At 53.7% G+C, this 20,909-nt stretch overlaps 1 protein-coding gene across 1 annotated transcript; it reads right to left on the bottom strand.

The window, feature by feature from the left end:
* Nucleotides 1-214: 214 nt before the first annotated feature.
* On the bottom strand, nt 215-20,473 carry STRIP2 (striatin interacting protein 2). Its single transcript, XM_035571247.2, has 21 exons — nt 20,347-20,473; nt 19,045-19,114; nt 18,099-18,173; nt 17,873-18,007; nt 17,567-17,687; nt 17,147-17,215; nt 16,947-17,053; nt 16,708-16,835; nt 16,242-16,427; nt 15,438-15,661; nt 14,088-14,153; nt 13,363-13,426; nt 12,704-12,775; nt 12,397-12,471; nt 11,630-11,727; nt 10,898-11,024; nt 9,416-9,516; nt 7,811-7,877; nt 4,357-4,461; nt 3,947-4,151; nt 215-2,188 (listed from the first exon to the last, which is right to left on the bottom strand). Exons 1-21 carry the CDS (start codon nt 20,470-20,472, stop codon nt 1,938-1,940), a joined length of 2,472 nt encoding a protein of 823 aa, XP_035427140.2. The 5' UTR covers nt 20,473; the 3' UTR covers nt 215-1,937.
* Between the last annotated feature and the right edge of the window lie 436 nt (nt 20,474-20,909).

The following is a 20,909-nucleotide window of genomic DNA, read 5'->3' as shown; positions in this document are numbered from 1 at the left end:
GGGAAAAACTGCACATTTGGGATGAAAACCAGATGAATCATCACAGAGAAAATCCTAAACTGTCCAGTTAGTCCTGCGCTCTGTCCCCTAGCACCTGGCTGGAAATAGTAGCATTTATACTACATTTCTACCCCTAAAACAAACAAAAAAAATTAACCACCATAAGTAGCATTTAAATTAAGGTGCACAAAGAAAAAAATTCCAGTAAATGAATGAACTTCAAAAGTTGCTCTGGTTTATTTTGAACAAAAGCCTTTTTAAAAAGGTGAGCAGGTTTACTAATGCTATTTCATTGAAAAATGTCTTTTGCAAACCACATTAAGGAAACATTCCCTGTTTAATTCTACAGCAATAAGCACGTATACTGCCATAACAAATACCTGTGATTTTATCACTTGTGCACTTGCTATATCGATACAGCTAGAGAGGAGCCAAATTTTGCCCATGTTTATTGACACATTTTTCTTTGACACCAGATCTGGTTTCATAAGGGAGGAAAGGTTAGCCCCAGGATTCCCTGTGCTGGACCGACAACGTTTTGTAGAAAAAGGTAAGAATTCTCAGACCCCATCAGGATCCTGAAGGAAGCACAGGGAAGCCCAGCACTAGGGCTGCTGGCCGAGGAGAAGGGACGCACAGCACTGAGCAGAGGCTCACCCAGTGGGTTATCCCCTGCCCACGAGGGTTTTTCCTTGTTATAGAAAGCTCTCAGTTCAGTTTGCTATTCATTTTGAGAGCTCTGGACTGCAGCATCTGCTGTTTTCGTCATGTGATGGCAGCAAAGTGTTACCCAAAGCACTCTTCCTTCCCGCTTAAAGGAAAGAGCCAAAAACCTGTGAAAAAATTAGGTTATTTTCAGGAAGATGTGGCATTTACTTTCTCCTCTAGGGCTAGAAGGGCTAAGGAGCAGTGAAGAAAGCAGCCTGGAAACCTAATGTTGCAGTAATTATCCTTCAAAACCAATCAGCCTGCTGCACTTTGTTTTCCTGCATGGACGTCTTAATGGAGCATCTTGATGGATGAGGAAATAATCCTTTACGTGGCACTTTCAGACATCTTGTAGTTTGGGTCAGTAACTTCTGTGCCAATAATTCTGGGCTCATTTCAGATGGAGAGAAAGATGGCAATCAATGTCCTCGGCAGCTCTAAGCAACGCACAGCTCACTGTGCATCTTACTCTAATGCAAGTGAATGAAGTGGTGAAGCGAAGTGGAGCAGTGGAAAAGGTAATTACTATCCCTCGTGAAGAATGCAAAATCGTCAGTTGTGGAAGAAAGCCTCCAGCTCAGGCTGCACAATCCCAGCAGCAGCACTAGCCTGGGGACAAGCAGTAATGTCAACTCCGTTTGCCAAGTCAACCTGTCACCTCTGCTCAAGATCGCCACCGAGTGCCACCTATTTTCCACTTCATCAGGGAACCAGGGCATCTTGCTCACAGCAGTAGGGTGTGTGGAGCACGTTCTTGGACATCCGCAACTGGATAAATGAAAACAAATCGAGCGCAGCATGGGGCGTTTGGGGGAAGATGGAGACTTTCCACTGCTGAGATTCTCTTAGGACAAACTTGCATGCGTGAACCAAGCAAAGGGACAGCCCAGACTCTGATCTCTCGTGCACTGGTGTAAATTTGGAGTGAAAAACAGATGAGGATGCTGCTGACACTGCCACCAGCGTGATGCTGAAACCTGGTCCTTGGCCTCTGTGCAGGTCCATTGCTACCACACAGTCTCCAAGAGGTCACCCCAAAGGGAAGACCTCCAAATAGATGGCAGTTGCGTACCAAGGATGTTTGGGTAGATACAAAGAGGCCTGGCCTCTTTAGAAAGATGGTTACTTTTTTCCAGCCTTACTTAAGAACCCCCAGGTCCAAAATCACCTTCCTTTCCAGCCCTGGGGTCCTCACCGGGGTGGGACGGCAGCAGGTGACGGGGTGGCTCTCACTGGTAGTGCAGCAGCTCTTCCCAGCGGATGGGCTGGGAGAACACCTCCCGCTCCAGCCACAGCTCATAGGAGCAGTGGAAGTCCTCGGGGAGCTCCAGCCGCTGGCCCAGCACGCTCTGCAGGCAGTTGTCCACCGGTGCAAACTCCGAGTCCTGGGGCTTGTCGTATCTCCGGCTGTTGAAGGCGTCGATGTTGGCTCTCAGGGTGCATTCTTCAGCCTGGAAGTCCCACGGTCTGGCATCGATATCTAGGTTCAAGAAGAAACAAGACCACGGCATTGTGGAGAAAATGACTCCGGTACGGTTTGACCAAAAGAAAGGATCAAGAATTTACAGCAGTCATGTGCCTGAACTAAGAAGAGTATTATATTAGCCAGTCAGTTATTCCTAATTCTATGGTAATTATTATTCATAATCAGTTGCTGTTATGCATGCATTTAATTTAAGGTATTTGAATAAAATATATTAAAATCACTTGTAAATTCAGCAGAGTCAGAAAACTTCATGCAGAAATGCAATTATTTCTGGCCTTCAGCATGGTTTAAGGACTCTGTACCATTACAAAGCTCCTGCTTTTTTTGGAAAGGCCCCATCACTTTTACTGAAGATCTCCGCAGATGTCTGAGGCAGGGATCAAGATTTAAAGCTTATAGCTAAAACCTCACAAATTTATTATAAGCTACTGAAAACAAAGGCTTTTAAATTTTGGGCAAGGTTGGGAAGCTAACAACTGACTGTAATAACCACAATATTTTAAACATCTAATGTTATGTAAATATGTACCATTTCCAAAAAATTACTGTTTCAAAACTTGGTCTTAATGAGCTTTGAATCTATATGAACCAGCCATTCGCTCCACAAAGGGTCAGCAAAATCATTGGCAAGGTCTCAGCAGTGCTGAAGGGAGGAGTCCAAGGGAGAAGTCCAAGCTGCATCTCAATCCAGATACACCAAGCTAAAAATAAACCCTCGGGGAAAAACCCTTCCGGATCTCGTCTCTGAAAGCCAAGTGCTGGCACGGCAAAGCGCCCAGGTCAAGAAGCAGCGCCTGCTGAGTAGTGAATTATGCGATCGCGGGCATAAAGAAGCCCTGCTGCTGCATTCAGTCCTGAAGGGAAGACGAGTGCGCTGAGCAAGGCAGCGAGGCGAGAGAAATCCCCGTAAAGGAAAGGGAGTCCCCAGCCTTCCCTAGCCCTGCGGCTCTTGGGCATCTGGGGAACTCCACTAGCCTTACAGGGAAATTAAAAATAGCGAGTCTAGTTTTGGTTCTTCTGAATCAGTGGCACAGCGGTATCACAACTCTCAAAAGCATACCCGTCTTCGAAAAAGAAATTATATCTTTTACAGTAGAAATTAACACCCTAATTATAATGCCTCTCTCCCCTGTAAGGAAGAGAAGATGTTAGGCCTTTACGTCTCGCCCTGTCTCCTTTTCAAACAGGGACGCCACCCAATTTTTCTGTTTAATCCTCTTTAAAAAAAAAAAAAGATGATGTACGCAAAGCAACAGTTCAGGACCATGTTATTAAGCCTTCTAAAAATACAGCTTTAGGCCACGTAAGAGCTGTTTAAACAGACCGGCACGTCTTCAGCTTAAGGATCCTCAGCATCCGCCGTTGTTTCTCCAGCGTGCACTGCAGGGCTGCTGCCCAGATCCCACATCTGTGGCTGCCCCAAGCACACATTTGGTGTGGAGCAAGTCAGTGCCTTGATGGCAAAAGCCATCGGTTTGGGAGTGCAGAATTGGAGGGCTGGGTTTGGTGGAAATTTGTCTTGAAGACCTCGTGTGACTGTGTCCCAGCCTGATCTCATTATTCCCAACTTCCCTCACGCAACTGGGTTCCTCCTGATGGTGCCGAATGGTGCCTTAAGGCCTCCGAAAAAAATCCCCAGTGCTGACCCAACCAAGTTTACAGGATCCCAGCAGGTCCTAGGACAAAACACGCCCAAACCCCAACACAACAACTGTGTCACCGCGTGCAGGATGCGTCCCCGGCTCTGCTCACCGTTGCCGTAAGCCCAGTCGTCGTTCATGCGGTGCCGCACCTTCTGGTAGATGGCGGACATGGTTTTCATGTTGCTCTTCCTCCACTGGCGCCCCAGGTACTTGGTCTGGATTTTCAGCAGTTTGAGGACGTACAGCTGCATCATGGCCTGCTTCACCTTCAGCGCTCGCTTCAGTATCGGGGCCGACTTGAAGACTACCAGCATCTGCCAAGAGAGCAACGCAAGTCAAGGCCACGAGCTCAAGAAAGCAAAGCAAATACTGCCTGTGCAGCACTGGGTGCTACCATGTCATACAAACCCCGAGCAGACAGAATAGGGCTGGTTACCATATCCCAAAACTGCTGCAGAGGGCTCGAGGATTGTAAAAATAAGTATTATTTGCAGGAGGAAAAGTATTTCTCCACCTTACCATTGTCCTCGAGTGTTTCCACTTGGTCAGCTTGTTGAGGATCCTCAGCAGGTTGATGCAGGAGAATAAGTTTCTCCAGCAGAACTGGTTGTTGTCTCCGGCTTCCTGCAAGAGGAGAGGGAAGAGGGTAACCCTAAGGGCAGTGCTCAGCAGCTCTGCCCTGTGCAGAATGCCCTCCCTGATGCTCTTCAGTGGCACAAATCTTATTTTGGATGAGCAGCGGAGCCGCCTCCTCGCCTGGGCTATCATCACACCACTGACAGCCCGCAGCTTTTCCCCAGGAAAAATGTTCTGAAAGCCTCGGACAAAAATTGGCATTTTTAGTTTGTATTTGGGTCTAGAAGAGGGCCCAAGATAAATCACGTTGCTCTGTCAAGGGAAATATATATTTTGGTAGATTTGTGTTCCTTGTTTTACAGAGCAAATTACAGCCTAGTCATCACCACTGCTCGGAGAACAGCTTTTTGTTAATTATATAAATTAATTCCTAAATTGCCACATGCTTAGGGAAAATATTATAGACAAATAAAAAGAAAAGACAAAATGATGAAGGATGACAAACATTCCTGTTGGGAAGATGGAACGTTTCTGTAAGAGCGAGGCTCGCCAGCTTAAGTGCAGCTCCTACGTTTTTTGAAATAGTAGCTGTATAATTTTAAATATTAGCTGTACATCAGCACCCCCGGCTCTGGCTTGTGTAAACAGTGCTCATGGCATGTTTGAGCTGTAATTCCACCAGCACAGTAACCTGTTTAGTTTGAACAGCACGGAGCACAGCACAAGTGTCCCACAAATAACCTACTTGGGGCTGAGAGCAGAAACGAGTGCTGCTTAATTTATAAGCCACTTACAGCAAGCTGCAGCCTTAACCACAGAAAAAAATCCTGTTCACGTTCTGGGCACCCCTGGGAGGAGAATTTGGATGAGACGCTTCTGTCAGCGCCTAATCCAGCTCTGAAGCTAGATTTACCAAGAAAATCCTGCTCGCGTAATACCTTTGTTCTTAAAAGCGAGCACCGAACCCCTTGTTTCAGTAAGCTGGTAAAAGTGCTAGCGTACGTGTAACTTGTAGAGGCCAACAAGAAACAAATCTGCCAGTTGGGAGCACTGTAATTCCGGGATTTGGTAAAAGCCACTCCGAGAAAATGCACTCTTCTGCCAGCAGAGGCTTCGTCTGTGCTGGAGGCTCCTACGCAGCAGAGCGCAGAGGCAGGATGTCACCGAGATGCCACCAAAGGGGAGACGGGGGCCAGGACGGGACTGAGGAGCCTGAGCCACGAGAGGACGGAAGAGGCCCCTGCTATCCTGCCAGGATTCATCCACTTCTGATTTACAGTGTGGGAAGAGCAGCAGCTACCGACAGCCAGAGGGTCCCTCCTCTGGGAACGGCGCTGCCGAACGTGTCCTAGTTTTCCGTGGAAGCAAAGCAAGCACGCCCTCCTGTATTCAGCCCACTGAAAGCACAAGCTTCTGTTATATCTGCTAAGAAATGTGTTACGGCTGTGATGTTAAAATCAGTGTATCGGGGTTAAAAAAAAAAAAAAAAGCCAAAACTGCATAAAATGTTGGCTGAAGAAAAGAAACACAAATACGTGCACAAACACATCTCTGAAGAACCAGGCTGTGTTTTATTCCTATCAAAATGCAGTGTCTAATTAATAGGAATACACCCTGCATCATTTCTAGACATGGAGCCAACCAATAAAAACAAGGAGGAAAAAAAAAAAGAGAGAAAAAGAAAACTGGAACTTAATTGTCTCCTGCCTGAACCTCTCCAAGTAGCTCTGCAGGAGCCCTCCCTAGCAGCAGCCTCGAATTCCCACTTTCTAAGGAGAGGGTTTCAAGGAGAAAAAAGGCAGGGTTAGGTTTCTTCCAGCCAGACATCACATTTTCCTTGAGGGGCTCTGAGATCCTACATTCACGAGCATCCTCCCGGAGGCATGCACATGCTGTAGCACTCCAGTTGGCTTCTGCACATCTAATTAAATTAATCTCCGGCGAGGATAACACCCCTGTCTGATGGATGGGGCAGTAAGTTATGTTTGGACAGCACTGAGCACGGCAGAAATAATGTATACTTATACCGTACATAGGATATATAGCAAATAACCTGCCTAGGGGTGAGAGCAGCTCCCAGACTGGGGAGCGGACCCTGCTGGGAAAACGTACCTGCGAGTATTTTCCCTAGAAAAGTTAGGTTTTCTCTTAGAGCCACAAAACCTAGCGTGAACCTAAGGACCAGCACGAGCGACCGGAGTGCCCAGTGACACGTCGCTAGGTGTCCCCATCGGGCCAGGATGCGGCCCGTGGGAGCCCAGCGGGGCTGGCCAAGACCCCCAGCCCTGCACAAGGAGCAGGACAGAGCGCGGGGCTGAGCCCCTCGGTAAGGGGGAGGCGAGGGGCAGGAGCTGCCGCCTCCAGCAGGCACCCAGGGCAGTGTTGGTGGAAAGCACCAAATTGCAGAGCTGTGGAACATCCCGAGCTGGAACGGTGGCACAACGGCGGCACAGGACCCAGCTGGCCACATGTGACAGTCCCATGCCTTCCCGTACATGCTCCACAGAGGGGTTTTTGGCATAAATCTGGCAAAATCAGCTCACAACAGGGATTTGCATCACGGGAGCATTGGAACTGTGGTGGACAGAGCTGATAAATTCATTTTTGCTGCCCCAGCTGCTCGCAGCCTTGGAAGTATTCGTGAGCAACTCTGGCTCATGAAAAACCTTTCACCACGGAAAACCTTTCTTGTTATTTCAGTGGCTGTAACCTCTTCAAAGCTAAGGAAAACAACAGGGGCTTAAGATTTTAGCAGCCAGGCACCACGAGATCACCCCTGCCGGTGATCAGGCTCCTTCTAAATGCTTCCTGCTGCATTTAGGGTCTCCCTTCCTAATGATCCCCTCCCTGTTAGCCACAAGGCTTGTGCCCGCTCTGCGCCCTGTGCGGGAAGAGCATCGCAGCCCGCGTGCAGCCCACGTCGTGCTGCAGTCGTGGCAGTTAGGGACCCTCCAGCGTTAACCTCTCATCCGTACCCATCGTGCTGGCTGGCCTCTGTAATGCTCAGGCTCCTCTCTGCAGGGAATTTGGTTTATTCCTTCATCTACTGGCACCTCACAGAGCGTGAGCGCTGAGCAATTAAAGCCTGGGAGGCAACAGCCTCTGGCTGAAGCCTTTTTAAAAGCAGGCTCTCTAGCTTGGACAAGTAAAAGGGAAAACTCTAAGCCCAACAGATTGTACGGGGTGCACAAAGCTTGCCTGTGCCTCCTGCCCCACCTCCCCGTAGCTGGTAATAAGTCAGAATAGGGATGGGAGGAATTTTCTAGTCTGGAGGGGAGGGGAAAAGTGTAATTTGGGACTGAATGGGTATAGAGAGGGCAGAAGTAATAAAACAAAAATCCTTCCTCACCTTCCCACATAGAACCATACTGTTACAAGGAGCCTATGTGCTGCTTACCAGGCTTTCTGCAGTGAGCTCAGGCAAGTCGTGGACCGTACAGTGCGGATAATCCAGGACGGAGATGCTGCGGAAGATGGGAAAGGAGGGACTCGTTACAGAACAGGTCGGCATGCGAGCAACTTTTTAGGATGATCTATGAGACTACGTCCAGCAACCTGCAACGTCTTCCTGCCTCATGCCTGGGGTTTGAGTTGCCAGGGCAGAGCCACCTCTGGTGACAGCATCTGCCCAGCACCGTCAGCATCCTCCCAGGCTCCCAGCACCACCACTGCCCCATGCCTCAGCTTAACGGAGCACACCGAGCCCTCGTGGCTCCCGAGTGTGTCCCAAGTGTGTTAGTGAGGGGTCGGAGGATTTGGATCCATTAAGACATGGCAGATTAGTTATTCATATGGACACACACAAAAAAAAAAAAAACACAACACAAAACCAAGCACGTATGAAAAGCAGATCTTGGGTTAAAATGCAGACATCTGACAGAATATTACCAGCAAGAAAATGCATGGTTAAGAGCATCAGGTCTTTCCTGGCCTTCTGGGTTTATTGCCTTTGTAAAAGTAGCCAAACAAAATTTTTATACATATTTCATATAAATTATAAATTAGATAGTTATAAATTATATTAGATAAATTTTATATAATTTGATAATTTATATTAATTTATATATAATATATAAATATATATATTTGTTTGGCTATGTATATTATATATTAAATAATATATAATATAATATGCATAGTATATACACTATATATATGATGTATATAATATACAATATGTACATATACACTCACTGATGCTATTTATGTCCCAAGACATGCAGGGATCTAAAATGAAGCCTGCACTATCAGTCACGCAGCTTCAGTCCTTCCATCCCCTTCTTTGCCACTTGCTGCTTTTAAGTCCAGCAGCTGAGCCACAGCTCAGCCACCACCAAGCCAGCGGGAATTCAGGGAAGAGACACAAGGTCTACAGATGCCCTAAGTCAGGGTAAACCTCTTGTGGACTGTCTACGGGGACGGATGCTCCTCGCGGGCTCCCAGGTGCCATAGCCCGACACAGGGCACGGAGCAGATACAACCCTGACGTCCCAGCGGGAGCCCACGGCTCAGTGCCGCACGCCACCCAAGTACCAGCATTGCTGCTGCCACCTCCCATCCTGACATCGCCAGGCTCAAAAGGGAAAGGCAGCGACAACTACGTGAAACCTGAGGGAGTCAGGAAAGCTGAATTTTGGCTATAAAAAGCAGAGAAGACACAGAAGGCTCTGCCCCACCTCGCCTTTGTGAAGCTGTGGTCCACAGATGCCCAGGGGCAAAAAAAAACGCTTTCCAGGAGGCCACGCAGAGATGAAAACCAGCCCAGTGAGAGCGAGATGGGTCTGGGCATACCTCAGCAGTGAGGGAGAGTCTGGAACCCCCTGCCCCATTTTCCCCATCGGGCAGGAGGGATTTGCACCCCTCCGTGCAGTGCAGAACCCGCTGCCCCAAGCCACTCTGGGGCCAGTGGTCACTCAGCCCCACCGCGTGTTCATGTGTTTGGGGTCTTCATGCACATTCCTCCCTGCTCCACCACCTCTCTCTTCCCCAGAAGTGGCTATACCTGTTTTTGGCAGTGATATAAGACATGATGTTTTGGTTGAAGAACTTCAGGATCAGCGGGATGCAGTTGGCAAACACCAAATGCTGGGACACGTACTCAAACTGGGGAAGAGAAGTGAGATGGGTCAGCATTAGCGGGAGCAACAGGAGCGTACGCTGGGAATGGAAACCCATTTCCAGTTGGAAGCAACACAGCCTCGATGGTTTGCTCTAGACACCCAGCAGACCATCTTCCCCGTGCAGAAGTCTGCTGTAAAAGGCTTGCACCATACACAACAACTCCCACCGGCGGGGAAATTGCATTTGCCATACAGTGGACATCCAGCCTCTGTGTTTTAGGGATAGCCTCCGTTTAGGGACAGCTACACCTAGTGTGTGCAGGTCACTTTTCAAGATCAAATCTGCAACAAAATAGTATATGGGGAAGGAGGAGATAGAGCTACTATGAGAGAAAATTGAGAAATTCCTACATGCTAACCCAGCCCCTTTTTAAATTTCGACTGAAAATGTACCCTTACCTTCTTGTATGCTTTTAATTTCTCTCCCCCTCTAAACGTTAAAAGGCCTGGGTCTGCATAACACAACGGATCTCCACCGCCCTCTAAAGGAGGGATACAACCAGCAGCAATCTCCCATTCACGCAGCCCATGCCGTCCGACCCCATCGCATCCTGCCCTGCCCAGCCTATCCATGCCTCTCACCATCCACATCCAAAACCAGGAGGAAGGAGCAGCTTGCTCCCACACCTCAAAAAAAAAAAAAAAAAAAAAAAAAAAAAGGAGGATACGGGAACCCACAGCAAAGGCAGGATTGGAAAACTTGATTTTTTTTCCATTTTACCCAATCCAATACATGGATTTCTATTTAACCTCATATATATATGTACATATATCAGCGGGCTTCATAAAACAGATGGATTTGATGGCTTTGCACCACGTGGAAACCTCTTAAATAACAAACAAACAGAAAACCACCACCTATTTAACAAAAATCAAATTTCATCTGGGACCCTGACCTCCAGCCCTGCTGAAACCGGAGCCCCCAGAGCTTGACCCTGCCGGGGGGCAGAGGACCAGGTTGGCTGGCCTCACGAGGTCCCACCCAGCACCACCTCTCGGCACTGGAGGGTCTTGCCTAATCCCTATTCCCATCCTCTTCTGCCAGGGAAGGCTCTTTCTTGTGAGATCTCTGGAATTTTAACCCGATCAGCCACAGCGTGAGTCTTCCCAGCAGTCTGGGAACTCGTTCCACGTGGGTGGAAGTGATTCCGTCAAAACACAGCCAAAGACATACGGCAGGCAGGTTATCCCTGCACGAGTAACACTACAAAAAACATGTCCTGGGGCTAGGGTTCATCTCTCCAGAAAAGCCACCTGCAGCTCCTCACGGACACAATTCCTGGAGAGGTCCTCCACAAGAGCACCGTGGGACACACTGGCTGCACAAGCAGCTTGGCAGTGGCCGACCCCTTCTCAGCGCTCACCTGGTAGATGTGGTTCAGCTTGAGGTGCTTGAGGAGCAGCAGCAGCAAAGCCGAGATGCTCTTCACAATAATCTCCTTGTGCCTGTTCACATCAATGCCCAGCTTCATGCTCTGCAGGACGGTGATGCTGGGTTGGAGGGAAAGAAGGTAAGGGCGCAGTGGGTACACGAAGGGACTGGCGCACTCGGATCCATCTGGAGTGGCTCCACAGGGACCTTCCAGGTCTTGTTTCTATCCCCTCCAGCCCGTTGACACCAGAGTGTGTCAAGAAAAGAAGAGCTGATTGCCCTCAGCCAGCAACCCTGGGGACCAGCACGGAGGATGCCTACCACATGCTCACGGATAGTTACGACTTGCCTCAATTAGTGTGATTTTATTATTTGTGTCAATTAGCTAGAACAGCACAAAGGGCAGCTGACTGCGCTTGATCCCTTACACTCTGCCCCAAACCAGTGTTCATTTCTGTGGCTTTCACCCCTCTTCCCCAGCAGCAACAGAAGAATCACGGAGTCACGTAGGTTGGAAAAGACCTTCAAGATCATCGAGTCCAGCTATCAACCTGACCTACTGCGTCCCGTCACTAAACCACATCCCAGTAGCTTGTATCTATCCAAAGAGCCATCCCCAAATCTGGAGCCCCCTGAACCTCTTGGCAAACCCCAACTCTCCCACTTGGTCCAAGACTTCACATCACAGTGGGGAAAGCTGGTGGCCACCTCCCTGGGGACTTACGGCATCTCTTCCGGCAGCACGTCTGCCAGGATGTTGACGGAGTCGGTCTTGGCTTTGGAGGTAGGCGCTGCAGCAAGGAGGATCTTCAGCAGAGCTATCTGCGGAAGAGGGCAGGTGTGAAGGGATGGTCTTGGGAAGGGGGAATTCCTTCCTTCTCCTTCACTTGCCAGAGCTGGACAACTTCAAGCCAACTCAATGGGATTTCAGCAGCCCAAGCTCCACTCATGGTGATGGACTGACTATGCCAAGCCTCAACCTTTACACCCTGGGCAGACAAGCCAGTTGCAGGGAGCATGGCAGCTCTGCTTTGGCATTACTTGATGCACCTGACCTCTAGTAGTATGGATAAATTAATGCAAGAGTCACCTGGAGCTTAATGCATTTAAATCTGTTTGTCTCTTCCTATGGATGCAGTGCATGTGGCCCACTAACATCACAAGGTAGCTGAATTTTGGGACACACGTTGTACTGTGTGAGAATCTCTTGGGGCCACGGGAAAGCTGCAAGGGATGTCCCCATAGGAACATCACACCTTACAGACTCCCCATTAGCTGTTAAGAGCACTCCCCAGGTTGGTTTGTTCGCAGAGCCACCCAAAGCAACACAATGGGGCAGTTTGGTTCCCGCTCAAGGGACCCCTGACGTTCAGAGCTTGTTTCTTGGGGTCAGACGATGCCTGCACCCACGCACAACGGCTCGTTGGCTCGCTGTTTGGCACCATTCCCCGCTCACAAATTCGTTTTTACTTTTAAAAAACACGGGCTTACCATATACTGGGGGAGGTTGTAGAGCATGGCTCGATACAAGATCTCACAAGGGGTTTCTTGGACTTCCTCTTCCCCCTGTAGCACAGAGAAATATTAGAAACAAGGGGGAAAAAGTATTTCTAGTCTGCACAATTGAGGTATGTCAGTCACCTCCCTAAAACCTAACTCGAGGACTTAATGATTTGGTCTCGATACGGTGTTTTAGAACAAGGAGCATCCAAGGTATGTTTAAGGATCACGGAAAATGTGTGGATTTCTGTGAATATCTCCACGTGTCCATTTAGTGACGAGGAGCACATCTCCTTACCAGAGACATGGGGCACTTCTCCAGCTCCTCCTCGTTCTTGATCTGGACGTCTGAGATGGAAATGTACTTGTGCTGGCAAAATACACAGAGGCAGAGTAATTCCACAGCTGCGGGAGGGAACACTGAGCAGTGACAACACCTGCGGCGTTCATTTGTATCCGAGGTAAGTGCACAGGTCACAGCACACACGTGGAGAACTTCTCTTTGCAGAGGACATCCCTCTGTCCCCGAAGCCCCTCACCCATCGTGCTTGTGATTACTTCCACCTACTCCTCTTAGGATCTCTCCACAAGCAAATGGAGAGCTCAGGCTCAGCGTGTCGTTGCACATCAGCTGAAGAGGAGCAGAGGACTGAACGTGCATGAATCATTTACGGCGGGCTGAGAGCACACGTGAGTAACTTGAAGCTCCTTGTGAGTGCTGTGGCACGAAGTTAATGCGCACGAAACTTGATGCCCTGCAGTCCCTCTAGGGCCCTGGTGATCTTGGCCAAAGATTTCCCCACCTCTATGAGATCCCCATGGGTCTGATCCCTCCTCAGAGCATCTGCTGAGTGCCAGTGAGCACAGACAGCATGGGGTGAGGCTGGACCAGCTGGCAGCTCCGCAGGGCTTTCTGGGCTGCTTCACCCGAACGCTGCGCACGGCGCGATGCCTTACCTGCTTCAGAGTCTTCACGCTTTCGTGAATCGGCCGTGGCAGCCCTATCAGGGTCTCTGTGTCTCTGGAGGGGAGGACAGAAGGTAAGTACAAGGCTGGGGAGGTGATCCCGGTGACTTCCATCTCACACGAGGTGAAAGGAGGGAGCCCATAGCCCACCGAACGCAGCCTGGATGGGTGAGGAACTGGGAGAGGTGTTGGTGTGGGCTGCCCACCTCCCGCCTCCTCCCCGGCAAAGTCTGCATGAGAGAGGGGGTAACGTTGGGCAAAGGATTTGGGTGAAAGCAGATCTCTGTCCTGGCCGTGCTCAGCACCACACCTACAAACCAACACATCCTGTACACCCTGCTGGGCCCGTGCCAGGATGACTGCGCTCGCAGCTTGGTTTGTTCAGAGCGGGTAATTTGCTGGGGATATCGGATCACCCAGACTCCTCCCCTCAACGTGGGCTCTTGCTCGGGACATGGGTCACTTATTCTGGGCTAGGTCTGATTTTTAATAGAAGGAGGTCCCCAGAGGCCAGCATCCCCAAGGACACGTTCTAATAATGCTGAGCGCAGTGCTGCAGCCCCAGCAAAACCCAGCGCTGCTCCGCATCGTCCCAGGGACGATTTAGGGTGGCTGAGCTGAGAACAGCCGAGCTCTGTGGGCTAAATTGCAGTTAAATTGCACCGATGGGAGCTAGGGGACAGCTCTGTTGGCCCTGTGCACGTGACACTACTCACTGTCCCAGAGTGAAGCCGATGAATTTGTTCCTGCTTGCCTCCAGGAAATGCTCGATGTCTTTCTGTCTGATGGAGCAGCAGAGAAACAAAAACAAGAAGGGAGGAAAAGAGACATTTATCAGAACGCAGCCTCCGCTGCCTAGAAAGAGCTCCCGAATGGGGCTGGCAAGAACCTCTTAGCTTTCTAGGATCGATTTCTCGAGGTCTTAATAGCTGCTGGCTACAGCCACGGTTGCTCACAACGTGAGCCAAAACCATCTGCATTTGCCGAGCAGCTCCACGGGAGAGTGCAAGTAAATGGTGAGCGATTCCCCATGACCAGGAACTCCTTGCACAACTTCTCTGCTCTGAGCACATGCAACTGCAAGCAGCACCTGCTCCTTTGGGGCAAACAAACGTGGTCTCCACAGCCTCGCAGAGCGTGTGCTGCTACGGGACAAGCCGCTGACATCTCGTCCGCCTTGGGCATCCTGCATGAGAACGGCTCGGGTCTCAGCGCTGCCAGAGGATGGGAGGCGAGGCAGGGAGAAAAACGGCCGGATTCCCAGGCACCAGCCAAGAAAAACAAGGGTCATTTGATTCCGAAGCCGAGCGCGTTGACGTAGAGCACGATGGCACCACGTGTGCAGGGACCCACGTGGGAAACGGCTTCTCCCTGCGTCCCCCCAGGAGTGCTGCGGATAGAGGCGCTTAACCCCTCACTGCCCCCACAGCAGAAAGATGTATTTGCTCCTGTGTTTTAAAGATACTGGATTAAATCCAGGCTTCAGACCAGCAGCAAAAAGCTCACGTGGATTTGAAGGAGAGGGCAGAGGGTCACCCTTTTTTCCTAACCCTCCTCCATACCACAGGTAGCAGAATTGGCCTTAGGAAGGGAAGGCACCATATTTTATCAGCTGTATTTCTCCCATTTCTCACCCTACAAGGCCACTCAGGAAGGCTTCATTTGGCAACACAGGGGTCCCACTCAGTGAGCAGGGGCCCCTTTCAGTAACCAGACGATTAATCAAGGACCCTGCCCTACCAAGACCCATCGGCGCCGGCTGGGACAATTCGCCCTGCTCCCAGTCCATGGGCCCTGCTCCCATAGAAATTCATTCCCAGTGCCCCTGGGGTTTCCAAAATGGGATTTCCACTCCTTGGCCGGCCTTGGCCACACTTGGCTTGTAAAGTCAAGCTAAACCCAGCCCAGCAAGGGCCAACTGAGACCGAAAAAGAAGTGGAGTCACCTCAGCTCAGCTTGCCAGGAGCCAACAAACTTACCACAGGCAGATATTCAGCCTGTAATGAGCTCCAGGACAGGCAGCTGGTAGGACTGGGGAGGATGGCAATGAAACCAGCTGGATTTACCTGACTTTGGGGGCCCAGGGGAGGCCTTTGGGGAACGACACCCTTTCAATAGGTGCGCGCTGGGCTGGCATCGCGGGGATAATCGCATCCCGCTCCATCAGGTCCAGCTCCCCCTCAATCCCGCTGTCCCCATCGTCGCTCTCTTCTTCGTCGATTCCTGCTTCATCGTTCTTGAAGGGGTCTCTCTCGTTGTAGATATCCAAACTGTCCTGCTTCATCAGGGGCTGCAGCAAAATGGGATGGAGAAATTGAAGTCACACCACAGATCTCATTTCCCTCCCAGCCACTGGCATCAGACTTCTCCACCCTGGAAGGGCTGAAATCCCAGATGTTCCCTGGGTGAGGATTTCCCTTCTATCTGTTGCCACCAGAGTCTGGACAAGGAACAAGCTCCCTCTGTGCCTCTAACCTTGCTGCTCTGGGAGGTGTGGCCCCATTTTCCATCTTAATTGTTGGAGCTACCGCCCGATGTCTCCCCCTTAGCACAAGAAGTGTTTTCATCCTCTGACCATAACCCTGCAATGCCAAGAACTGAGCTAAAGAAAGACGAGCCTGCTGCGAGCAGCTTGGTGCTCAGCACTTATCAGCCTTTTGCCATAGGGTCAGGACGTCCTCTCGCTTCCTCCAGATCAAGCACATCACAGGGCTGATCTGCAGCAGCTTTTATAAGCTGAAAAATGCATGAGCGCTTGGAGGGGGAAGGAAAACGTGCTCCCGAGCACAGGCTGGCTCCCTGAGCGTGAGAAAACCCCTCCCCATGAGAAAACCCTGGTCCACACCCCAGGAGGCCGCGCTCGCCCTTACCCGCCGGCTCCGGTGCCCGCGCTTCTGCTGCTGCTGCTCCACGAGCTCGATGCAGTAGGTGGGAGGCGAGGCGGCACGCATGCTGCGCATCACCTGGATGCTGTCCTCCGGTAGGGGCGGCAGGCCCAGCTCCTCCCTCTTCCTCACCTTCATCGCCTGCAGGGCTTCAAATCCTCCCAGCGTGAACTAGGGACCAACAAGAGAGGTGACGGAGCAGGCAGGGGAGGTCCCTCCCGCGCCGCGCGGCTCTTCGGGACTGCCCGGGGAGCAGCGGCTTGAGGCCATCGAACTGGAGAGCTGAGGATGGAGAAACCTCACCCCAGAGGGAACTGTTCACCTCGGTCAGCCTCTTGTGCCACCCTAAATAACCCCCCGCTGTGGCTGGACTGAACAGCGGGGAGTGTCCGGGCCGCACGGTGCCATTCCCAGAATTACCAGGTTCTGGGAAAGGAAGGTTTTCACGCACCAGGAGCACCTTCCAGAGCAGGAGCAGGACCTTCTTCATGGGGAAGTGGGGAGCGTGGCCACTGCAGAATTTGGTCACCATCGTGAAGAGCAGAAGAGCAAACGGCTCTTCGGTGCGCACGGGGAACCCTGGCAGGGAGAGGGACCAGGAGCGGGTTTAGAGCCTTGTCCCCGAGGTCTCCCCACGGAGCTGAGGCAGCAAAGGGACCTCGCTGGCGCACGATGAACCCTGAGGCTCACCCAGCTCCATCCTGAAGGTCTCCCGGCAGGTTTTCCACTCCGGGGGATCCGACTCCTGCTCCACGCGGATGTTCTCCACCATCAGGTACATGACGCTGAGCAGCACCCTGCCGGGACAGCACGGCGGGGAGGTGACGCCAGGTCCCCAGCACTTGTCCCTGATGCCAGCACCACGGCTGGCAGGGGGCAGAGGGGGGTACCTGAGCTCGGTGCTGTCGGCCAGCGAGATGGCCGGCTTCCGCAGGGCGCTGCTGCAGGCCTGGCTGTTGCTGCAGGGCAGGGAAGGGAAGAGCTCAGCACCAGCCACCAGGCACTGGCTGCTCCTCACCCCGGCCCCAATCCCAGCCCCAATCCCAGCCCCAATCCCAGCCCCAATCCCAGCCCACGGCCCTGGAGGTGGAGATGCAGCACTTGGGGCTGTGCCACGACGACGGCACCTTGCTGGTCCGCAGTGAGGAGGAGGAGGATGAAGAGGGGGGAAGAGGAGGAGGAGGATGAAGAGGGGGGAAGAGGAGGAGGAGGTGAAGAGGGGGGAAGAGGAGGAGGAGGATGAAGAAGAGGGCAGGAGGATGGGGAGAAGAGGAGGGTGAGGAGGGTGAGGGCAGCACAGGTCCTCTCACTCGATCTCCATGTTGAGCAGCTCCAGGAAGGCGGTGAAGGTTCCCAGCTGGTAGAGGAGGAAGCTGTTGTGCCGAGACCAGTGCAGGACATCGCCTTCGTTATCGCAGTCTCCAAACACGCCTGGAGAGGCCCCAAGGGAGGCAGTGGTTAGGAGGAAGCTGCCTTGGAGGCCCCAGGGCCATCCTGGGAAGGAGCTTTGCTGCACCGAGCTGGCACAGGATTGCCACCCAGAGATGACATTTCTCACAAACCGCCCGCCGGAGCCAGGCAGGGGGTGCGCGGCCACATCCGGACGCGGTCCTTACCCTGCGCCAGGTACAGGATGGCCCGTGCTACCTTGAGCCTCTTCTCCCTGTTGACCACCTCCAGCCCATCCAGCAGGTGCATGACGTAGGCCTTTTGCTGCGCCCTGTCCAGCTCCAGCCACCGCCGTCCCCGCACTGTGAAGGGGACACGACCACGACCACCAGGTGGATGCTGGCTGCGGCGGGGCAGCCCCAAGCCACGGGGCTCTGAGCCCAGAGCCAATACCTTGAGTGTGAAAATCCTCCTCGAAGCATCTCCTGTTGGTGCCAAACTCGGGCTCCTCGGTGTAGCTGTACAGCTCTGATGGATCAAAGGGGTCAGCAGTGAGCCGGGGGCTTCCCCCTCCTCATCACCGCCAAATTCCTTGTGGGGTTGAGACGTCCCCACGTGCCCGAGGAAACGGGGCAGAGATCTCAACTTGTCCCTGGGCCCTTCTGTAGCTCCACCGGGCACCTGGTACCCACCCAACGCTACCAAATTCATCATTTGCAGCCCTAATTCGCAGCCGGGGGTGGAGGCTTTGTGCCCGTAGGGCAGCTGGGAGGGCAGTGCGAGTACCCAACTTGCCATAAAATCAGACAAAATCAGAACAGGACCCGCAGCCCTACAGAGCCCCCCACACAGCCGCATGATGCTCTGGTCTCGTCAAGCCTCGCTGCAGCTGCAGCTCCGGTTTCTGTTCCCCGGGGCTTTTCCCCCTCCTCTTCCTCACCCCTGGGCCGTTCCCACGCCCCTGCCCCGCTGCATCTGCGGCACCGTAGGGGTTTTTGGGGTAAATTTCTGTCCCAGTTCAGTCAATTTGCAAAGGAAGGGACTGCAGAAGCACCCGTGCAGCCAGGCAGAACTGCACTGATTTCACGCTGAGTGGCTCAGAGGTTGTGGCACCTGCACACGGGGCTGGACCCGGAGGGACACGGCGTTGTGCCCGTTCCCATATAATTCCTACAGCCCTAGGTAATTCCTACAGCAGCACCGTGGGGGACCCTGGTGGTTTTAGGGTGGAAGCAGCCCGAGTCACTGCCCTGTGGGGAGACGTGGGATAGGGCCATAAACTGCTAATAAAAACCTCGTGCTCTTTTAACGCCAGGATGGTGCTACCCCATAACCACCTCCCACCCCACGAGGACACCCGTTACAGCAACACAGCCCCGAAACGCCCCTCTGTCTCCACCTGACAGCTCCACGCCGTGGCCGTCTGCGTCCCCATATCCAAACTCCAGGTTGGGGCAGTCCAAGGAGCCCTGCGGAGAGCAGCGGGGGCGAGTGGTGGACGCGGGGGCTCCCACGTCCCGGGGGGCCGGTCGGGAGCCATCGGGACGGGGCTGTGAGGCTGCTCGGGGAGCGCGGTGCTGGCAGGGACTGTGCCGGAGCTCCCGCAGCTGCCGCAGCGGGGACTCGTGTGTTGAGGATCTCGGCACGGGTCCCCAGGGCTTGGCCGGGCCGTTTGGCACGGGGCAGATTTGGGGAGGTGCGTGTAAAAATAGCGCTCCCCGGCCCCAGCAGAGCCACGGCAAAGCCCGGGCAGGACCCAGGCAGGACCCCCCCGGGAGCGTTTGCTGCGTTCAGAGCCCCACACGTGCTCCCTGTCCCTCCTGGCTTAAAACGAGGGCTGGTTTGGAGCCAGGGTACCCATGGGGGACGCAGACCCCGTGCCCTCCCCATCCCCACGCCAGGTTTTGGGGTGCCCGCGGCGGGGGGGGGGCTGCAGACCCCAGCCCCGCAGCGGCTCCCGAGGAACTGGAGCGTGAAACCTGGCGGAGGAGCGTGGAGAAGGCGCAGTGGCTGGACACACGGCTGGGCAATAAACGTGAAATAAAATAAATAATTAAAAAAAACAATAAAAATCGATAAAAAAACGTGAAATAAACGCCCCTACCATCAGTTCCCCTCCCGCGTCCCGGCACCCTCCTGGCAGCCATGCTGGGACCGGGGCGCGTTGTCCCCGTTAACTGTCCCCGTTAATTGTCCCCGTCAACACCGATGTCCCCCCCCCCCCGGGATGCGCAGCGCAGATCCCCGATTTCTGCCCAATTTCTGCCCCGGTTTCTGCCCAATTTTTGCAGCCTGGCAGAGGAGCCGCGGAGCCCGGTCGAGGCGAGGGGATTTGGGAAGCCGGGCGGCTCCGGGAGCGGGGGGGGGGGGGGGAGGAAAAGGCGAAGCCCGGAGCCCCCCCTCGGGCACCGACCCCGGGTGGGCACCCAGGGACTGGGTCTCCCTCCGCGCCCTGCTCCCGGGGGTCCCCTGGGGGGCTTCGTGGTGCCCGCGGACCCCCTCCCAGTACCGGGGGGCTGCAGCGGGGGCGGCCCCTCGGGACCGAGCTCCCCCAGACCCCTCCGGACCCCCAGAGACCTCGATCCGGCACCCAAAAAGCCTCGATCCGCACCCCCAAAGCCCGAATCGTGCCCCCCCCCCCCAGCCCGACCCCACTTTGGGGTCTCCCCACCCCGGGGTGCCCCCCCCTCCCAGTCCTTACCTCGGATTCCTTCCGCTGCCCCCTGAAGAGCTCCCGGCGCTGGGGCTGGGGCTGGGGGGGGCCCGGCCGAGCCCTGCCGGGACCCGGACCCGGACCCGGACCCGGCGCCGCCGCCGCCGCCTCCATGCGCTGCGCCCCCCCCCGGGTCCCCCCACCCCAGGGCAGCGCCACCGAGCACGTGGGGGCCGGACTCCGGGCCACGCCCCCCCGCTCCTATTGGTCTGCTAGTCCCCGGGGGCGGGGCCGGAGGACACACCCCCGCCACGCTATTGGTGGGGAAGGGGAAGGGGGAGGGGATAGCAGAGGGGCGGGGTGGGGAGGGGCGGTGCTGGGGGGGGCATGGGGGCACCCCGGGGTGCTGGGGGGTCATGGGGGGTATTGGGGTGCGGGGGGGACCTGGGGGCTTTGGGGCACCCCAGGGTGCTGGAGGGTTGGGGGGGGGGGGCTGGGGTGCAGGGAGAGGGGGAGCTATGGGGCACCCTAGGGTGCTGGGGGGGGGGCTTTGGGGCACCCTAGGGTGCTGGGGGTCATGGGGGAGGTGCGGGGGTGGGGGCAGGTCTGGG

Source organism: Cygnus atratus, chromosome 1, assembly GCF_013377495.2.
Source record: "Cygnus atratus isolate AKBS03 ecotype Queensland, Australia chromosome 1, CAtr_DNAZoo_HiC_assembly, whole genome shotgun sequence".
Lineage (NCBI taxonomy): Eukaryota > Metazoa > Chordata > Aves > Anseriformes > Anatidae > Cygnus > Cygnus atratus.
Note: the sequence above shows the minus strand (reverse complement) of the source record. Positions and strands in the feature narration are given on the sequence as shown.